The sequence below is a fragment of the Neovison vison genome, chromosome 11 (genome assembly GCF_020171115.1).
Source record: "Neovison vison isolate M4711 chromosome 11, ASM_NN_V1, whole genome shotgun sequence".
NCBI lineage: Eukaryota > Metazoa > Chordata > Mammalia > Carnivora > Mustelidae > Neogale > Neogale vison.
In genome coordinates this window covers 7,874,764-7,893,594 of record NC_058101.1, presented here as the reverse complement: position 1 = coordinate 7,893,594, position 18,831 = coordinate 7,874,764, and the positions used below count along the sequence as shown (strand labels likewise).

The 18,831-nt window shown below is 42.6% G+C and overlaps 1 protein-coding gene across 1 annotated transcript in view; it reads left to right on the top strand.

Annotated features, from left to right (window-relative positions):
• Nucleotides 1-10,494: 10,494 nt before the first annotated feature.
• The window catches only part of PARM1 (prostate androgen-regulated mucin-like protein 1), a 100,406-nt gene continuing 92,069 nt past the window's right edge, over nucleotides 10,495-18,831 (top strand). Inside the window, exon 1 of the mRNA XM_044224292.1 lies at nucleotides 10,495-10,611. Coding sequence (XP_044080227.1) covers nucleotides 10,569-10,611 — 43 coding nt within the window. The 5' untranslated portion in view covers nucleotides 10,495-10,568. The remainder of the gene's footprint in view (nucleotides 10,612-18,831) is intronic.

Genomic DNA, 18,831 nt, shown 5'->3' with positions numbered 1-18,831 from the left:
CTCTGCCTGCCACTCCCCTTGTTTGTGTGCTCTCTCTCTGACATAAATAAATAAAATCTTCAAAAAAAAAAAAAAGGCAAACTTTGGCATCTTAACATAACTGAAGGCAGCAGCACTGCATTATATGGCTAACCATTATATTCCTCACACTGTGCCTGTTCAGTTTAAAGGTGGAAAAAAAAACAAGTTTCACTTAGGAATGTCCTTAAAGGAGTAGTAAAAATCATTAATTTGATCAAATTTCCATCTTAAGCCCACATCTTTTTATATCCCATGTAATTAAATGGGATGTATGCATAAAGCAAGCTTGTTGCATCCCAAAATGAGATGACTATCCCAAGGAAATGCACTTATGTGATGATTTAAGTTGCAAGATGAACAAACCACTTTTTTGGGGGACACAAATTTTATTTGAAAAAATTACAAAGATAGGCAATGGTTATTCAGACTTGGATATTTACATGACATTTTCTCCATGATGTTAGCCTGTGACTTCAAGGAAGTTGAAGTTGACAGTATTTGGTGCAATGGTAAGATTCAAGCTGTCAAGTGAAAATTAGAATTTGGAGGTACTTGGGTGGTCTAGTCAGTTCAGTATCTGACTCTTGATTTTGGCTCAGGTGATGATCTCAGGGTCATATAATGGAGCCCCTTGTGGAGCTCCCACTGGGTGTGGAGCCTGCTTAATATTCTCTCTCTCCTTCTCCCTCTGCCCTTCCCCTGATCTCTCTTTTTCTCTTGAAAGAAAGACAGAAAGAGATAGAGAAGGAAAGAAGGAAAGAAAGAATGAATGAATGAATGAATGAATGAGAGAAAGGGAAAGGAAATGAAATTAGAATTTGGCCAAACTTGTATCTTCCACCATTAACTTAATAGCTTCCTAATATTTAAAGTTTTTTCTGATGACAGAGGTGGAGATACTAAGAAATGTAACTTTCTGATGTTGTATATAATAAAATGTGTTAAAATTTGGAAGGTCTTCATAACCCTGAACCAGTATTTTCTTTTTTTTTTTAAAGATTTTATTTTATTTATTTGACAGAGAGAGATCACAAGTAGGCAGAGAGGCAGAGAGAGAGAGGAGGAAGCAGCCTCCCCGCTGAGCAGAGAGCCCGATGCGGGACTCGATCCCAGGACCCTGAGATCATGACCTGAGCCGAAGGCAGCGACTTAACCCACTGAGCCACCCAGGCGCCCTGAACCAGTATTTTCTATATGACCAATGCACGATGTTATAAAATCATATGAGTAAAAGATAAAAAGTGCAAGACAGACCAATGGATTTTGATATAATTGAATATGAAAATTTCATTGAGATGTTTTCAGATTCTACATTGCTGCTCATTTATAAGAATATATTGCTTGTTGGGTTTTGGTGCAGAAAAGCCATAATTATCTGAAAGTGTCCTTAAAATGCCCCTCCCACATAAACAAATGGTTTTTGGAATCCTTGGCCCATTTTTAAAATGCAAGCGGGGTCCTGAAACCAAAATGTTTGAGAAATACTTCCTTAAACTCCACTGGCATACATAGACATCTAGAGACAAGCGATCTTGTCAATGCCTCTGAATAGTAAGGAACTTCTAATGCTATAATGCCAATTGGAAAGATTTTACTATTAATAATCATTTTTCATCTTCATTATAACCATTCCTACCAAATAGACAGACTCTGCTCTGTCTAGCGTCTGTTCTAAATGCTTTCTGTGCATTTAATCCTTACAGTAAGTCTTTGAAGCAAGGTATCATTATTTATCATCACCTCCTTTTCATAGGAGGGGAAACTGAGGGTTAGAGAGGTTAGTGAGTTAGTGGAGGGTTAGTGAGGGTCAGAGGCCATGCAGTCAGCAAATCCTAGACTTCTAACTCCTCCACTGTTGGTTAAGAAAGTCCCACAAGCCCTGGTCTGTACTTTCATAGGACGTATCATGAGACAATGCAAAAGATGTGCTTCATTAAGATAGCTGCTAGCCACGTTTGGTTATTGAGTTTTCAAAATGCACCCAGTCTGACTTGAGATGTTATGTAAGTACAAAATATACACTGGGTTTTGAAGGCTTAGAATGAGAAAAAGAATGTAAAATATCTCATCAACATGTTTATATTCATTAAACGTGAAATGGTAAGTATTTTAGAGATATTGGGTTAAAAAACCATATTATTAAATACACTTTAATTGATTTCACCGCTTTTTCCTTTTTTACAATGTGAGTTCCAGAAATTTTTAAATTACATATGCGACTTGTATTTTACTTCTTTTGAACAACACAGGTCTGCAGCATCCATGCAACCAGGTTTCAGGCTTGTTTAAATAAGAGTTTTCATTATGATGCACATAGAGTTTTCATTATGATGCACATTATGATGCACATGGCCTCCAAGAGGCCAGTTTCTTCCTTCCTGACATAGTTTAAGGGCTTCCTTCTTAATTAAAATAAAAATTAGTGACATGTGGTTTTGTGCCCTCAGAGAGCCCATGTAGCTTCAAACAATTTTATTTAAATCAGGGAAGTAATCACATTTTATCACACCCTTTTAAAATTGCTCTTGTTCAAGCAAATACTCCTTGGCTAAGTTCCAAATTTACGCTTTTACACATATCGCATAACTGCTTTTAATCTTTTTTTTTGCCATTAATAGTTAAAAAGAAGGAATCAGAGTTAAGAAGAGAAATGCAAAATGATGGAAGGAAATGTAGCAGAACCCACGGAGACGTTTTCCCAATGCAATGTGAGAAAAGAAATAAAACGAAGACAAAATAGATCAGTGTCTTCAGGCTGCTGCATTCCTGCCTTTGGGGAGGAGAGTAAGGTGGGGAAGGAGCTGTCAGAGCCAGTTTCAAGCCTTCCCCTGCACCTCAGCTGTAGCAGGGGTGGAATTACGGAAGGGCAGAGCCTGAGTCCCATAACCCAATGTGTGAAGAAACAGCTGCAGCAGGCAGGAATGTTTTGCTCCTGTACTTTAGATACAAAAATGCTTTTTTTTTTTTTAAATATACCCCCAAAGTTTCCCCTCTAATAACAGATAGCATTGATTGGCACAGGGAGCATACATATCTAATCCATTTAATCTTCCCAATAATGCCAGGAGGAAAGGGAGATACAGCAGTGCCAAGTAATTAGAGTCATTCAGTGAGTAGATGGTAGAAAGCCGATTCACATCCAGCCTTCAGGGGCCATGGGCGAGACATCAGAAACAGCCTCTAACCACTTCACAATACTGCTTCGCCCAGCTCTCTCCACCAAGTTATTCTGTCTCTCCTAGGCTAGGAAGAGTCCGGAGCCCAAAGGTAATGCTTCTCTATTCTCTAACATACATTATTTGACATTATCTGTAAATTATAATGAATTCAGGATGTTGAAAACGAAGTCAACCAAGGGCAATTTTTTAGAAGCTGGTGGAAGTCTACAACCTTAGAAATTCATTTTGACAGTGATCAAAAAAGAGTGGAAGTCAGCAAAAGGCAGATTTATCTCAGATTTTATCCCAGTGGAGTATCATAAAGGAACTAAGAGAATTCTATGAAGAAACTGGTTTTTGCTATAAGGCGTAACTAAAGAGTAGCATGCAAATTCCATCCCTGGCCCCACTCAGGAGTGTGAATCCCCCTGGTGTAATACATAGAGCATCTTTTGGTTTCCTTCACACTTACAGTTTCTTTAAGTATATCTCAGCTCTTTATTTGTAAAATTAGTATGACCTTATGGGGTACAAAGTTTAAATAGATTACATAAAATGTTTGAAACGATGCCTGATACATAGCAGAAGCCCAATAAATGTTAGTGGGTATTATTATTTCAAGTATTTAATATAATAATTTATTGCATATATTTTAAAACTCTTTACAAATTCAATTTATTTGAAATGCAAAAAGAGTTCACTTATTACTCCCATCCTCCATGTTTAACCTCATAAATTATTGCACATTTTTTTCTGATTGTTCATTCAATGTTTGACTCTCCACTACTCGAATATAAGCTTCCTGATGGCAGAAACAATGAACCACTGTTGTGTACATCACAAATATTCTTGCTCTCTAGCTCTCCTCTCTATCTGGGCAGAGAAAAAGATTGTGCTTCCTTGCTTTCTTGGAGTTGCACATGGCCACTGACTTGCTTTAACCAATGAAATATAAGTGCCACTTCCAAGAAAGAGACATAAAGCCTGCACAGAACTCTCCACTTCTCCTTCCCTGCCTCAGTGAGTGTGGAAGTGGGTTTGGATCTGGAGGTACAACATTGAGTACCTCGACACAGAGGATAGCTACTCTAGGAAATGACCTGGACCCACAGCAGATGTTGGTGAGCAAGGAATAAATCATTATTGCTTAAGTCTCTGAGACTTTGGGGTGTTTTATGACAGCAGCATAACCTAGCCTACCCTGATTATTCCAACCTGTGACACTCCCCCAGCCTAGCATAAGGTCTGGCATTTAGTAGCTGATCAAATATGTTTTTATTAAATTAATAAATTGAAAGTTTTAGGGGCACCTGAGTGGCTCAGTTGGTTAATTCTCTGCCTTCAGCTCAGGTCATGATCTCAGGGTCTTAGGATCGAGTTCCACATTGGGCTTTCTGCTTGACAGGGAGCCTGCTTCCTCCTCTCTCTCTGCTTGCCTCTCTGCCTACTTGTGATCACTCTCTGTCAAATAAATAAATAAAATATTTTTAAAAATAAACAAATAAAATGAAAGTTTTTTTTCTTTGTATGATTTTTATTTATTTTTTATTTATTTTTTTCCAAATTTTTTTCCAATTTATTTATTTTCAGAAAAACAGTATTCATTATTTTTTCACCACACCCAGTGCTCCATGCAAGCTGTGTAAAATGAAAGTTAAAAAAAAAAAAGAAAGTTTTAATCATTAGTAAGATTGAATTATTTCAGTTAAAGAAATCAATCATTTTCAACTCTATTCTGTGTACAGTGAAAAGCTTTGGAAATTTTAACTGATTCAGAAGTGGAGATCACCACCCTTTGGATACCAAACCATCATCTTAGGTATTAAAGTCAGAGTCACATATGCTTTGCACTCCAGGGAGGTTCCATTAAAGTTTTGCTGAATTTCAATTGAATATTTTTTTTCTTTGCAGGGGTTTTGAAAAATCTTTATTTCTGTCATAGACTTACTTACTTAAATGGCCCTTCTTTAAAGGCACCATTACCTTATATAAATTTCACATAGAAATATACAAATTTCAGTTTATATATAAAATTCATCTGTGTGTGGCCCTTGCCCCCATGACAACCAAAACCTAGATACAGAAATTCTTCATAATCATATAGATTATACTAGAAACTGGAAAAACCTCAAGGTCAAAAGCACGTTAAGCACGTTAAACACGTTTAGCAATTAAATTTGCAGTTTCTCTGACCAAGGAGGAGGAAAAGGGAAGAGGTATTTGGTTGTGACATCTTTTACTTTTCATTCCAACAGTGATCAACAAATGAACCAAAACCAAACAACAACAACAACAAACGAACCATCAAAACTATGAACCCATGGGTCACAAATCTTGTCTCAACTAGTACCAAAAGATTGGGATCATTCCCTGCATATTTTCAGACCACAATGCTTTGAAACTAGAAACCAGCCCCAAGAGGAAAGTTGGAAAGAACTCAAATACATGGAGGCTAAAGAGCATCATACTAAAGAATGAATGGGTGAGCCAGGAAATTAAAGAAGAATTTTAAAATTCATGGAAACAAAACACAACTATTCAAAATCTTTGGGACACCGCAAAGGCAGTCCTGAGAAGAAAGTGTATAGCAATACAAGCCTTTCTCAAGAAACAAGAAAGGCCTCAAGTATACAACCTAACCCTACACCTAAAGGGGCCAGAGAAAGAATAGCACAGAAAGCCTAAACCAGCAGGAGAAGAGAAACAATAAAGATTAGAGCAGAAATCAATGAAAGAAACCAAAAGAACAGTAGAACAAATCAACAAAACTAGGAGCTTATTCTTAGAAAGAATTAATAAGTTTGATAAACCCCTGGCCAGACTTACCAAAAGAAAAGAGAAAGGACTCAAATTAATAAAATCATGAATAAAAGAGGAGTGATCACAACCAACACCAAAGAAGTACAATTATAAGAACGTATTATGAGCAACTATATACCAGCAGATTTGATAAACTGGAAGAAATAGATGCATTCCAAGAGAAATATAAACTACCAAAACTGAACCAGGAAGAAATAGAAAATCTGAACAGACCTATAGCCGTAAGGACACTGACCCAGTAATCGAAAATTTCCCAACAAATAAGAACCCAGGGCCAGATGGCTTCCCAAGGGAATTCTACCAAACATTTAAAGAAGAATTAATACCTATTCTCCTGAAACTGTTCCAAAAAATAGAAATGAAAGGAAAACTTCCAAACTCATTTTATGAGGCCAGCACTACCTTGATTTGAAAACCAAAGACCCCACCAAAAAGGAGAATTACAGACCAATATCCTTGGTGAACACAGATGCAAAAATTATCACTAAAATCCTAGCCAATAGGATCCAACAGTACATTAAAAGGATTATTCACCATGACCAAGTGGGAATTATTCCTGGACTGCAAGATTGGTTCAACATCCTCAAATCAATCAATGTGATACAATACATTAATAAAAGGAAGAACAAGAACCATATGATACTCTCAATAGATGCAGAAAAAAGCATTTGACAAAGTACAACATCCTTTCTTGATCAAAATTCTTCACTGTGTAGGGATGAGGGTACATACCTCAATACCATGAAAGCCATCTATGAAAAACGCACAAAGATTATCATTCTCAATGGGGAAAAACTGAGAGCTTTTCCCCTAAAGTCAGGAACATGGCAAGGCTGTCCACTATCACCACTGCTATTCAACATAGTACCAGAAGTCCTTTCCTCAGCAATCAGACAGCAAAAAGAAATAAAAGACATCCGAATTGGCAAAGAAGTCAAACTCTTACTCTTTGCAGATGATATGATACTTTATGTGGAAAACCCAAGGACTCCACTCCAAAACTAATATAGGAGCTCAGTAAAGTGTCAGGATATAAAATCAATGCACAGAAATCAGTTTCATTTCTATACACTAACAACAAGACAGAAGAAAGAGAAAATTAAGGAGTCAATCCCATTTACAATTGTACCCAAAACCATGAGATACCTAGGAATAAACCTAACAAAAGAGGCAAAGAATCTGTACTCAGAAAACTGTAAAGTATTCATAAAAGAAACTAAGGAAGACACAAAGAAATGGAAAAACATTCCATGCTCATGGATTGAGAGAACAAATATTGTGAAAATGTCTATGCTACCTAGAGCAATCTATACATTTAATGTAATCCCATCAAAATATCATCAACTTTTCTCAAAGAAATGTAACAAATAACCCTAAAACTTATATGTAACCAGAAAAGACCCTAATTAGCTACAGCCATGTTGAAAAAGAAAACCAGAGTTGGTAGCATCACAATTCCAGGCTTCAAGCTCTATTAAAAAGCTGTAATCATCAAGACAGTATGGTGCTGGCACAAAACAAACACATAGATCAATGGAACAGAATAGAGAGCCCAGAAATTGACCCTCAACTCTATGGCCAACCAATCTTTGACAAAGCAGGAAAGAATGCCCAATGGAAAAATCACAGTCTCTTCAACAAATGGTGTTGGGAAATTGGACAGCCACATGCAGAAGAATGAAACTAGACCATTTTCTTACATCACACACAAAAATAGACACAAAATGGATGAAAGACCTCAATGTGAGACAGGAATCTATCAAAATCCTTGAGGAGAACACAAGCAGCAACCTCTTTGACCTCAGCTGCAGCAACTTCTCCCTAGAAACAAAGGTAAAGGAAGCGCGGGCACAAATGAACTATTGGGACTTCATCAAGATCAAAAGTTCATTCAAGATCAAAAGGAAACAATCAACAAAACTAAAAGACAACTGACAAAATGGCAAAACGGTAGAAGATATTTGCAAATGACATATCAGATAAAGGGCTAGTACCCAAAATCTATAAAGAACTTATCAAACTCAACACCCAAAGGACAAATAATCTAATCAAGAAATGGGCAGAGGACATGATCAGACATTTCTGCAAAGAAGACATCCAGATGGCCAAAAGACACATGAAAAAGTGCTCCACATCACTCGGTATCAGGGAAATACAAATCAAAAGCACAATGAGATACCACCTCACACCAGTCAGAATGGCTAAAATTAACAAATCAGGAAATGACAGATGCTGGTGAGGATGTGGAGAAAGGGGAACCCTCCTGCGCTGTTGGTGGGAATGCAAGCTGGTGCAGCCACTCTGGAAAACAGCACAAAGCTTCCTCAGAAAGTTGAAAATAGAGCTACCCTATGATTCAGCAACTGCACTACTGGGTATTTACCCTAAAGATACAAATGTAGTGATCCGAAGGGACACATGCACCCGAATGTTTATAGCAGCAATGTCCACAATAGCTGAACTATGGAAAGAACCTAGATGTCCATCAACAGATAAATACATAAAGAAGATGTGGTATATATATATACCTCATATACACACAATGGAATACTATGGAGCCAACAAAAAACCAAAATCTTGCTATTTGCAACCATGTGGATGGAACCCAAGGGGTATTATGCTAAGCGAAATAAGTCAATCAGAGGAAGACAGTTATCATATGATCTCTCTGATATGAGGAATTTGAGAGGCAGGGCGGGGGGTCGTGAGGGACAGGGAGGGAAAAATGAAACAAGATGGGACTGGGGAGGGAGACAAATCTCATGAAACAAACTGAGGGTTGTTGGAGGGGAGTGGGGTGAGGGGAAGGGATAGGGTGGCTGTGTTATGGACACTGGGGAGGGTCTGTGCTATGGGGAGTGCTGTGAATTGTGTAAGACTGATGATTCACAGACCTGTACCCCTGAAGCAAATAACATCTTATATGTTAATTTTTTAAAAGGAAAAAGAGAAGAAACTATGAGTCCAGTTTAATCTGGTTGTGGAAGAGAGACAAACTACACAAGCGGTAATGGTGGGGTCAGGCAGAGGGATGGATGTGGTCACAGGTACAGTGATAAGACCCAAACAAGTGACAAAATGAAACCCGAGGCTCTGGTACAGGAAAAAGAAGCCACAGGAAAAAGAAAGTTGTTCCCAAGGTCTACGAACAGTCCTGAGCTAATTAATTCCTTAAGAAGTCTCGTTAATTCCAGCCACTTCCCAGCTCTGGTGACGAGGGGACCAGCAGGCTCCTACCAGCAGAGAGAGCGCATGTGGATCTGGCATCTGGCCTGAGAGAGGTGTGAGAAATAAGCAAGTGTAAGTTGGTGGGGAGGCCTAAGCGCAAGGTCAGCTTTGATCTGCGTGAATATACAGAAAGCCTGGGCTTTGGAGAGCCAGTACCCTATAGGGATGACCCAGGGTGCCCGGGCAGGCATGCTGTCTGTACCACTGGCTAGTTGCGCGACCTCGGACAAGCAGTTAAACCTTCCTGTGCTTCCACCGAAAATGAAGATAGAATAGTGCCCAGCTCAAAGGATTGCTGTGAGAACTTCACTTGGTTAATACCCGTACAGCACCGTCGCTCAGCGCACAACACTCACTCAGGAAATGTCGGCCCTTGTTTTTATGGCCCTGATACACAAACTGTTCGATTGCGGGGTCCAGTCCTTACCAGCCATGTGACCTAGAGTGCATTACGTATCTTCTCTGTGCCTCGGCCTTCTCATCTATACAATGGAATAGTAGTAATTCTTGTGTCACCAGATTGTTAGAAGGAGTCGTGATATTACACCTAGGAGGTCCCCTGGCTCAGTTACCCCATGATCACTATTACCTGACATTAGTATCATTTCTTCTGGTAAGAAGCTGAAACGGATAAAAGGCATCCTGGCTCAGGCACCAGGAAGTGCAGTGGGGTTGAGTGTGTGGGAGGTTTTGAAGTACACGCAGGAACATTTTGAAGAAATGAAAGGAAATTCCCTGGGAAGTAAAGTGTATTCTCTTTTGCAGTAGTGGGGTCTTGGCTCTTCGAAGGGACGCCTAAGACGGCATATGTTCCCCCGTGGTAAGCTCGCAGAAGACAAGCTGAGATAAATTCCCGGGGGCAGAGATCCGCTCACACTTCTTTGAGTCCCCTGGGTTCCCAGCAGGGTGCTAGACGCCAGGACCTTCGCGGAACCCCGTCCAAACGCGAGTCTCGCGCCCTCTCTGTCCAGCAGAGGCCGCCCTGGGCCGAGGCTCCCGGGACCCGAGCGCCGGGAGAGTGGAGGCCAGGGGGTGGCCTTGTCAGCGCCGCGGGGCCGGGGTGGGAGGGGTTTGGCTGGGGCCGGCGCGGCGGCAGAGGCTGCCCAGGCTCGGGCGGCGGGGATGGAGCAGAAGCGCGCCGGGCGCCGGAGGACACGCCGCTGACGGAGCCGCGCCGCGCTCGTCTCGCTTCTCCGCCCTTCGCCCGAGCAGCCCGAGCCCGAGCGCGCAGAGCCGCCCTCGCCTCCCGGCTCCCACGGCCGCCAGCGCGGCAGAGGAGGAGCCGGACGCGCTCCGAGCGCTCGGTCAGTCGCGGAGCTCGGCACCGCACACCAGGGTACCATGGTCTGCAAGGCTCTCTTCGCTCTCTGCATCTTCACTGCAGGTATTTCGGGGCGCCGTCCTACCGGAGGAGCCCGGTGCGCTTGGGGCCCCGGTGGCCGGCTCCGGGGCTGGGGCTGGGGCTGCCGCGGCGACACCGGGAAGTAAGTCACCGCGCGCGGGTGGCCGGAGTGGGGCGAGCCTCCGGAGTTGCGTGAAGGTATGTGCGCACTTGGATTTGGGGTGGTGCCAGCCTGTCGGGATCCTGGGCCGTGTGGGACCCAGGGGATGGCAGGGTCCCTCCTGCCGCAGCCCGCGCCCACACAAACTCCGGGCGTTGTGGAACAGGTGGCTGCGCGACGCGTTCGAACCCCGGGTGGGCGACACTGCGTGCGACTCGAGGCTTCTCGGGTCTCCGAGCCCACCCGTGCCAGAGTCGGGCAGCACACTTCTAGAGGCGGCCGGACCCGGGGAGGGACGGGAGAAGAGCGGGGAACCGCGTTGGAAGGCTCTCGCCAAACAGTGGCTGCGCGCGCGGCCGGGGCTCGGCGGTCTCCCGGTCTCGGGTCCCCGGCGTCCCTCCGTGGTCGCGCGCTGGGGGCGATGCGGCACTAACAGCCCCGCCGGCCGCTGCCTTCACCCGGCTCCAGCTCGCCTCCTGGGTTTGCAGTTCTACGCTGTGGCCCGCAGCGTCCCCGAAATGTGTGCAGTGGCGGAGACTGCCAAGTTGGCTCAAAGTGCCCCCAGCCTCGACCCTGATTCTGGGCGGCTTCCCCGCGCGCGCCTCGGGTCTCGGGACCGACGGCGGCGGCCGCGGGCAGGGGCTGCGGAGGGAGGAGCAGGAGGACGGAGCTTGGCTGAGTGGGGGCCGGGAGACAGCGCGCTCAGCCTGGTGCTGGGGACCCAGTTTTTCCAGAAAATGCAGCCGCACCAGGACAGCCGACTGTGGATAAGGCGCCAGTGGAACGAGCAGCCCCGAGCGCGCGAAACACGGGTGTTTCGATAAGAATGTTCCAAAGCCGCACAGTACAACCCGGCTTGACTTACGCTTCTGGTCCGTGATTTATTTTTATTTTTATTTTATTTTTCCTCCTGAACTGCCTGGGTTTGTGTTCTTCTGGACACCGGTCGTCTCGGTCCCGTGAAACGAAGCTAGGGGTTTCCCGGCCGCTCAAAAAGGATAATGCAATTTTGAGGAAAAGTTTCCCAACTTAAGACTAGAGCGTGTTCTGTTTCGTTTTTGTTTTCTTCCTTTACTTGCCGAAAAGTCTGAGAAAAAGAAACCGTTTTCGTGTTGGTCTCCGCACTGTTTGCAGTCGCGGCCGCGGACGGTTCCCGAACACTGGGCGGCTTGGCTCGCAGCCTCCCGCGGGATCCCAGCAGGTGTTAGCGGCCGCGTCCCGAACCACGGGACTGTCATGTGAGGCAGAACCAGCAACGCTCCGAGCAAGGGAAACGACAGGAAAGGTGCCTTTACTTTCCCCCTCATAGACCTCTTTTCATGAAGCCCGAGGCGCAGAACTTGAGCGAGCCAGTAGAGCCAGTGGGTAGGTTTCTTTCCTCGTTTTATCCTGCGGCTGGTCTTTTTTTTTTTTTTTTTTTTTTAATCTACAGCTCTGGCAGCTGACAATACCCGGATTAACGCTACCAGGCAGTGTAGTAGCATTTTTTCTAAGGAGCTCATTTTTTTTTCCCCCTTGGTCAATTTTAGAGTTTAGTCCAGCTGTTCTGGGGTGAGAATATTGCCCTTGGGCATCGCTGGAGTGAGCGGGCGGGTGGACCCACTGAACACCTCATCCGTGCACGCATGTTGGGGACTGGTCCAGAACCAAGAGGCTCACAGCCTCCCAGTTCTGGGGCTCTCCTGACCCCGGAAGACATGGCTGTGTTTCTGTGTGCATCTTACAAACAGAGTGATGAAGCTTCAGCCTTCCCTCTTTAAGGATCCTTGTGTTGTTAGAGCTACTTGCAATAAGCTGGGAGAAAATAATATAAAAATTGGCATAAATACCTCATGAGACTCTCTGCATCCTAAAGTTGGGTGTTTTCAGAAACCGAAATAACGTTTTTTCTAGGGAAAAATAATTGCTGTGTTGGTCAAGGAGAGAGGGGGTGAGGGTTCCTGAAATGAAAGTGCCATTCCCCAGCTCCCTGTAAAGCCCTGGTTAGTTTCATGCAGCAATTGCTTCTTTTTTGTCCTCCTGGTCCTCCTCCTCCAACTTTCGGACCCACCCCTCCTCCTTTTCCACCTTCTTTTCCTTCTTCTTTTTAAAAAGAAGTAAAACTCTTAAGGTGATACTTTCTTGAGCCAGGAATGGGGTTTGGCAGGGGACTTTTTTTTAGCTTAATAAATCCACTCATTAAGTACATAGCATTTGCTCCTTCCTGAATAACAGACACTTTCAAATATGTCAGCACTATCAGCAACAATCATCTCTACATTTATTCACTTGTATTTTAAAAAGAAGGAAAGGAGAAAGATCAGACTGTCTTCAGCCCTTTCAAAGTTGATTGTGGTGTAAAACGATCATGGCTGTTTTATAGACCGTTCTCAAACATCTCTGTGTATAAGGCACATTGGAATACTGCCTCCAAATTAAATTATAAGGCAGCACCCCCAAGTTTTGGCTACAGAACTGGTGAGGGAGGGAGGATGGCAGGCTTCAGGAAGCTTCTGTCTTCATCCCTGTCCTCTCTGGGTTCTCTTGTTTTCCCACCATCATCATTGCCCCCCTCTGGTGTTCTATGGCCCCATTTGTTTAAAAACTCCCTCACTGAGACATTGGAGATATACTGGAACTTTCAAAAGGCCTTTTCCAGCACTCAAGGAGGACAATAGGGAAAGAAGCTTAGGTAAAAAGAGGTAAAACCCCATGATCCTACTCTACTGGTACCCTGGATTCTGCCATGTCTGTCCCTACTCTTCCCACAGAGAGACCATGACCTTGGCCATTGGTGATCAAACTCAGGAGAGCTAGACTCCAGCCCGCCACCCAGCTAGAGATCCCATCTGTGGTTCTGGGTTTGTCAGATCGCTCTTCTCTGGCTGACTAACATCTAGAATGTCCCTATCATTGATGGGAGACCCCACCTTACACATTTACAGTTCTGTTGTCACTGCAGATCCTGATATATGTCAACACCTTATCATAAGCATATTAAAGCTTCTTCATGAATCCTATCATAAACATATTTAAAATAAACCAAAAATGCACACACTTTAAGAGAATTGCAAGGTTGCCTGTGGTTGTTTGGGAGCAGGGGTAAAGGGTTACTCCTATTCCTCTGAAATCTGTATCTCAGTCCAAGAAGTGACACTTCCTTCCCATGAAACCTGACCTGAGAAGGTGGAAGGTCTTCATTGTTATCTGATACATGAGCTGAGGCAGTGTTGCAAAGTGGTAAGCGGGTAGTTTCTGCTTCTAGATCATTCTGCTGCTAGATCGCCTAGGTACAAAGCTGAGTTTGACTACTTACTAAAAGTGTAATTTAAGGCAAGTAACTTAACCATTCTCAGTTTTCTCATCCACAACATTGGGGAAATAAAACCTCATAAGATTATTGAAAGTTTTAAATGACTAAATGTACTTGCAGTGCCTGGAACGTAGGAAGCACTCAATAAGCATTAGCTGCCATTGTTTCTATTAATCTTATTAATAATGTTTACTAGTGTTTGGTACCCATTAGGTCATCCTCTCGAAAGTAGGGCTTCTACGTTTGCACTTAAACTATATAAATCAAAGATCTCAACTAATTTACCATCATAGTGCCAGTTGTTTTGGCAAACCTTAATGTGCAAATTAAGAAAATATTCAGCCTAGCCTACTAAATGCCTAATTGGCAAAGGTTAATAATGTGTCAGATTAGATTTAGCACAACAGTCCAAAATAATGCTCTGTAATAAATAGATGGCAAGTCCCATGAAGGACTTTATTTCTTCCACAAAGTCTTTTGTAAACTGGTGTGTTTCAGAAGCCCAACTCAGCTAAACCTTTAAGTCAGGTTTCCAGAGCCACAAATTTTAGATGATTCCAATCAAAGGACTTAGGAAAAGGCAGCTCCTGGTACCTGAATGATCCAGAATGGCTCTCTCGAAAACCCAGAAGCATCAGTAATGGCCAGATCTTTAATTTACCTTGAGCATTTGGGCCAGGTCTAATTGTGTGTGTGTTTTTATAAGGAAAATATTGGCCAACTATTTACCCTGTTTGTTCAGATTTTCTTAAGCAATAATTTTCCCTGTGGGGGTGGGAAGGTGGGGACATGGCTATCACATCCACTGGAAACAATGGAAAGGTACATTTTAGAAATATTTTCAAAAGGGATTGGCTGTCTTAACATCCAAATGAACCGAATCCTGCCATAGTATTTCTATTAATTTGCTTCCTTTCTGAAGTAACTGTCCCTTAACCTGGACATGTTAGTTTAGGAATCAGATATTTGCTTTGCTAATAAGACACTGACTGAAACAGTTGTTTGGAAAAATTAATGTTTCATTAGAAGACATTGGCAGTTCTGAGAAGAGGTGGGCAAGTGGTAAGTGTGTGCCTTAGGCAATACTGGCTTTTTACTTGGAAATGCAAGGCTAATGGGTTATCGTCCAGTTGAGGTGACTATAAAATAAGACTGATTTGCGTGCGGCATTACTTTGCTTTTAGTCATAGCTTAAATTATTCAAATGACAGAATTCATGTAACAGCAGATTTTCTGATGTGTGGATCTTTAAAGGTTCATTATCATCCTTATACCAGCATAGCCCATTTCTTTTACCTGTTTTAATGTCATTTATGAACCTTGAGACCTTTGCCACTTTTAAGTAACAGAAATCTTTACAACAAAATAGACAATTACGTAATTCTTTTTATCCGTGTTTTCCAATGGTACAGGGCAGTATAATGTCAATTGAAAATACGTTGTTTTAATTTTCCTTTGGCTAGTGTTGCCAGATTTAGCAAATAAAAATACAGATTGCCTATTTCAATTTGAATTTCAAATAAAGAGTGAATTCTAAGCATGTCCTATACAATAGTCGGGACAAACTTAAACTAAGTAATTCTTCATGGTTCATCTTGAATCCAAATTTAACTGGGCATCCCGTATTTTATCTAGAAACCCTATGTTTGGCCTTTTATCTACAGCTCATCTATACGATGGGTTTGATATAGGATTCACTTTACTTTGACCCCTGCCCCCAATCTAGGTTAAGTTGCCTGCTCCCTTTCGGTCTGTTCATGGGAAAACTGGGAAATTTCAGGGCAGCTCTCTCTCTAGTCTATGGCAGTTGCCAGGAATGGGGTTCAGAGGCAGCTTTCCAATGAAACATTTTTAATCTGATTGTATTTTTTTTTCAAGATTTATTTGTTTATTTTAAAGAGAGCGTGTGTGCATGCTGGAGTTGGGGTGGGGAGGGTCCGAGGGAGAGGGAGAGAATCTGGAAGCCAACTCCTTGTTGAGTGCTAGAGCCATAGCTGAGCTCAAGTTAAGGCTCAAACCCAGAACACTGAGATCATGACCTGACCCCAAATCAAGAGTCAGACACTTAACCGACTGAGCCACCCAGGCTATCCTCTAATTGCATTTCCATTAACTGTGCATTGTTACATGTTTCTGAACACCTGGGATTTCTATAGGCTTCCTGAGGCTTCCTTACCTTGCCTCTTATGACTTTTCTCTTAAAAAAAAAAAAAAAAAAAAGCATACGTATTTTAAATGGTAGCAATGTTCTTGCCTGGGAGCTGGAACTAGAAGCCCTCTACAATCCAGCTGGCAACTGATTAAAAAAGAAAGTTTTAGAATAGCTTTGGATTTCAATGCTCTTTTCTGTGCCAGGATCTTAATACATCTCACAAATATTAATTATTATAAGGTTTACATAATTCCTGCAGGATAGGTCTATTGGTACACTTGAAATCTGTAGGTATGAAGCCTGAAGCGTCATATTAGAATTTCAAGGCAAATTGGAAAACAGCAACAACAAAAAAAAACCCTTAAGCAATTAGACTGAGGTGGAAATTTGCACTTTTGATGGTATCTATGACAAAATCTGTGAAGTCTCTGAATAGGTAACTGTTAAGTGGGGGGGGGAAATTGTGGCAAGTTACCAGCATGATATTTAGGAAAACACATCTGTTCAATACAAAATAAGATGCATGGTAGACTACAACTTTGATGATAATATCTTCCAATTCCAGTCCACATTCTGCTACCGGATTTTATTTTCTATCAGGGAGGAGATAAGGACATAGAAACTTGAACATAGGTGCTGACCATGAAAAGAACTGGAGCAGAGAAAATTTTGTTTGGTTTTGTGTGTATGTTTTGGCTGTGATTGAATGGGGGTGATCAAAACATGTAGCCTTTTAAATGATGATATTCTTGCCAGTATTGTGTTGTCCAGAAGCATAACTTCATTATGGACAATTTGTTCACTTACTATCATGTCCTGTGATGATGCTTCTGCTTCTTAGGAAATCTTTTCAGTTTCTGTTAGAAAAGCTTTTGTGATCCTACAGATGGACAGCAGACAGATACCTTTCTACTGGTGTTGAACATTTTGTTGATTGTTACACACTCCACACCATGTGATTCTTGCTTTGTACTGTCATTTAGATTCTTTAGGAAGAATGATAACACTTATCTAAGGATAAAAGGATGCGCTCTTTCTTCACTGTACAAAAGCTACAATGCCTTTTCTGTAGGTGTTTAGGGAAATGTTAAAGATGCCATCATTCTATTGAGCTCCTGTAGGGTATCAAATTATGTCAAATTACAGGAAGACTTCAGTATGTCCCAGAATTACAATATAGGGCAGTCCCGATACCCATTTGTTCATCAAAGGGACGTAAAGAAATCTGGGGGACTGAACACCACTTTGTTGGCCTGGGAAAGGGGGCAAGTCATTGGTGAATCACACACTCTGCCAATGGGAAATTCTTGCTCTCCGTGGATCTGCTGCATGAGAGGCAACATCAAGATGAATATGGCCATCACCCAACTGATGAGGAACCCTGGATGTTTTGTCTTAAAAATTACAACTTTGATAGGGACAGCATTCAAGATGAAAGAGCCCTGGAATTCTCCCTTTGAAGGGCTATTCAGACAGGTCTGAGCAAGGACATGATGGTTTTCAAGGACATAAGATCATTCATTATTTACCTTCTAAGAAATGTTGGGGGGGAAGTAAGTGTGATATCAAATTCCGTGTGGAAACTGGTAAGAAATGGTTAGTAGGAAGGAGTCATGGCTGTTCCAGAAATTCTGCATAGGACCATAGGAGAGGTTGGGGGGGGTTGGTCTGTTACATGAGACTGAGTATATGTCAGATGGCTGAATGTGTTGGCTGTGGAAGGATAATTGGGGAGTAATAAGTAAAATTATTGGGGGCTACTAAAGACCAAACCACCCCCTTCCTGCTGCTCCTGCTGGGAATGGAAAATGCATCAAGTTTCGTTTTAGGTGGAGGGGTCGGGGGAGTGGGATAACAGATTCCTTAGAATATAGAGCCTACTTTAGTACACCTTTTTAGGTTTGTGAAAAGTTGCAAATTGAGCCTTTCAGATGAAACTGTGGTGGCCCTTAATGGCAGGTAAGCAAGGTATCCACAGCCTTGTAAAAGGGGACAAAGAATGAGAAAATGCTTCGAAATGTCAAAAGGAATATGCTGCTTAGTTCAGATCCATTAAGGGGGGCTGAGTGGCCTGGGGGTGCTTACTTCAACGCAGCTATCTCAGACCTCCACTTCAAAGAGTTCTATTTTGAGCAGGCCCCCCTCACTTGTTTATAGGATGAGGCACACAGCCCTGATATTTATCAGGTAAGGATGAGATTTTTTTTTTTATTAAAAGATTTTATTTATTCATCAGAGAGAGAAAGAGGGAGAGAGAGAGAGCACAGGCAGACAGAATGGCAGGCAGAGTCAGAGGGAGGAGCAGGCTCCCTGCCAAGCAAGGAGCCCGATGTGGGACTCGATCCCAGGACGCTGGGATCATGACCTGAACCGAAGGCAGCTGCTTAACCAGCTGAGCCACCCAGGCGTCCCAGGATGAGATTTTTTTTAAGAATTTATTTCTTTATTTGAGAGAGAATGAGAGAGAGCATGAGAAACAGGAGGGTCAGAGGGAAAAGCAGCTTCCCACTGAACAGAGAGCCCAAGTGGGTCTCCATCCTGGGACTCTGGGATCATGACCTGAGCTGAAGGCAGATGCTTAACAGACTGAACCACCCAGGCGCCTGAAGATGAGATTTGTGAGAAGCAACAAGGCTGAACCAGGATTTGGCTAAGTCA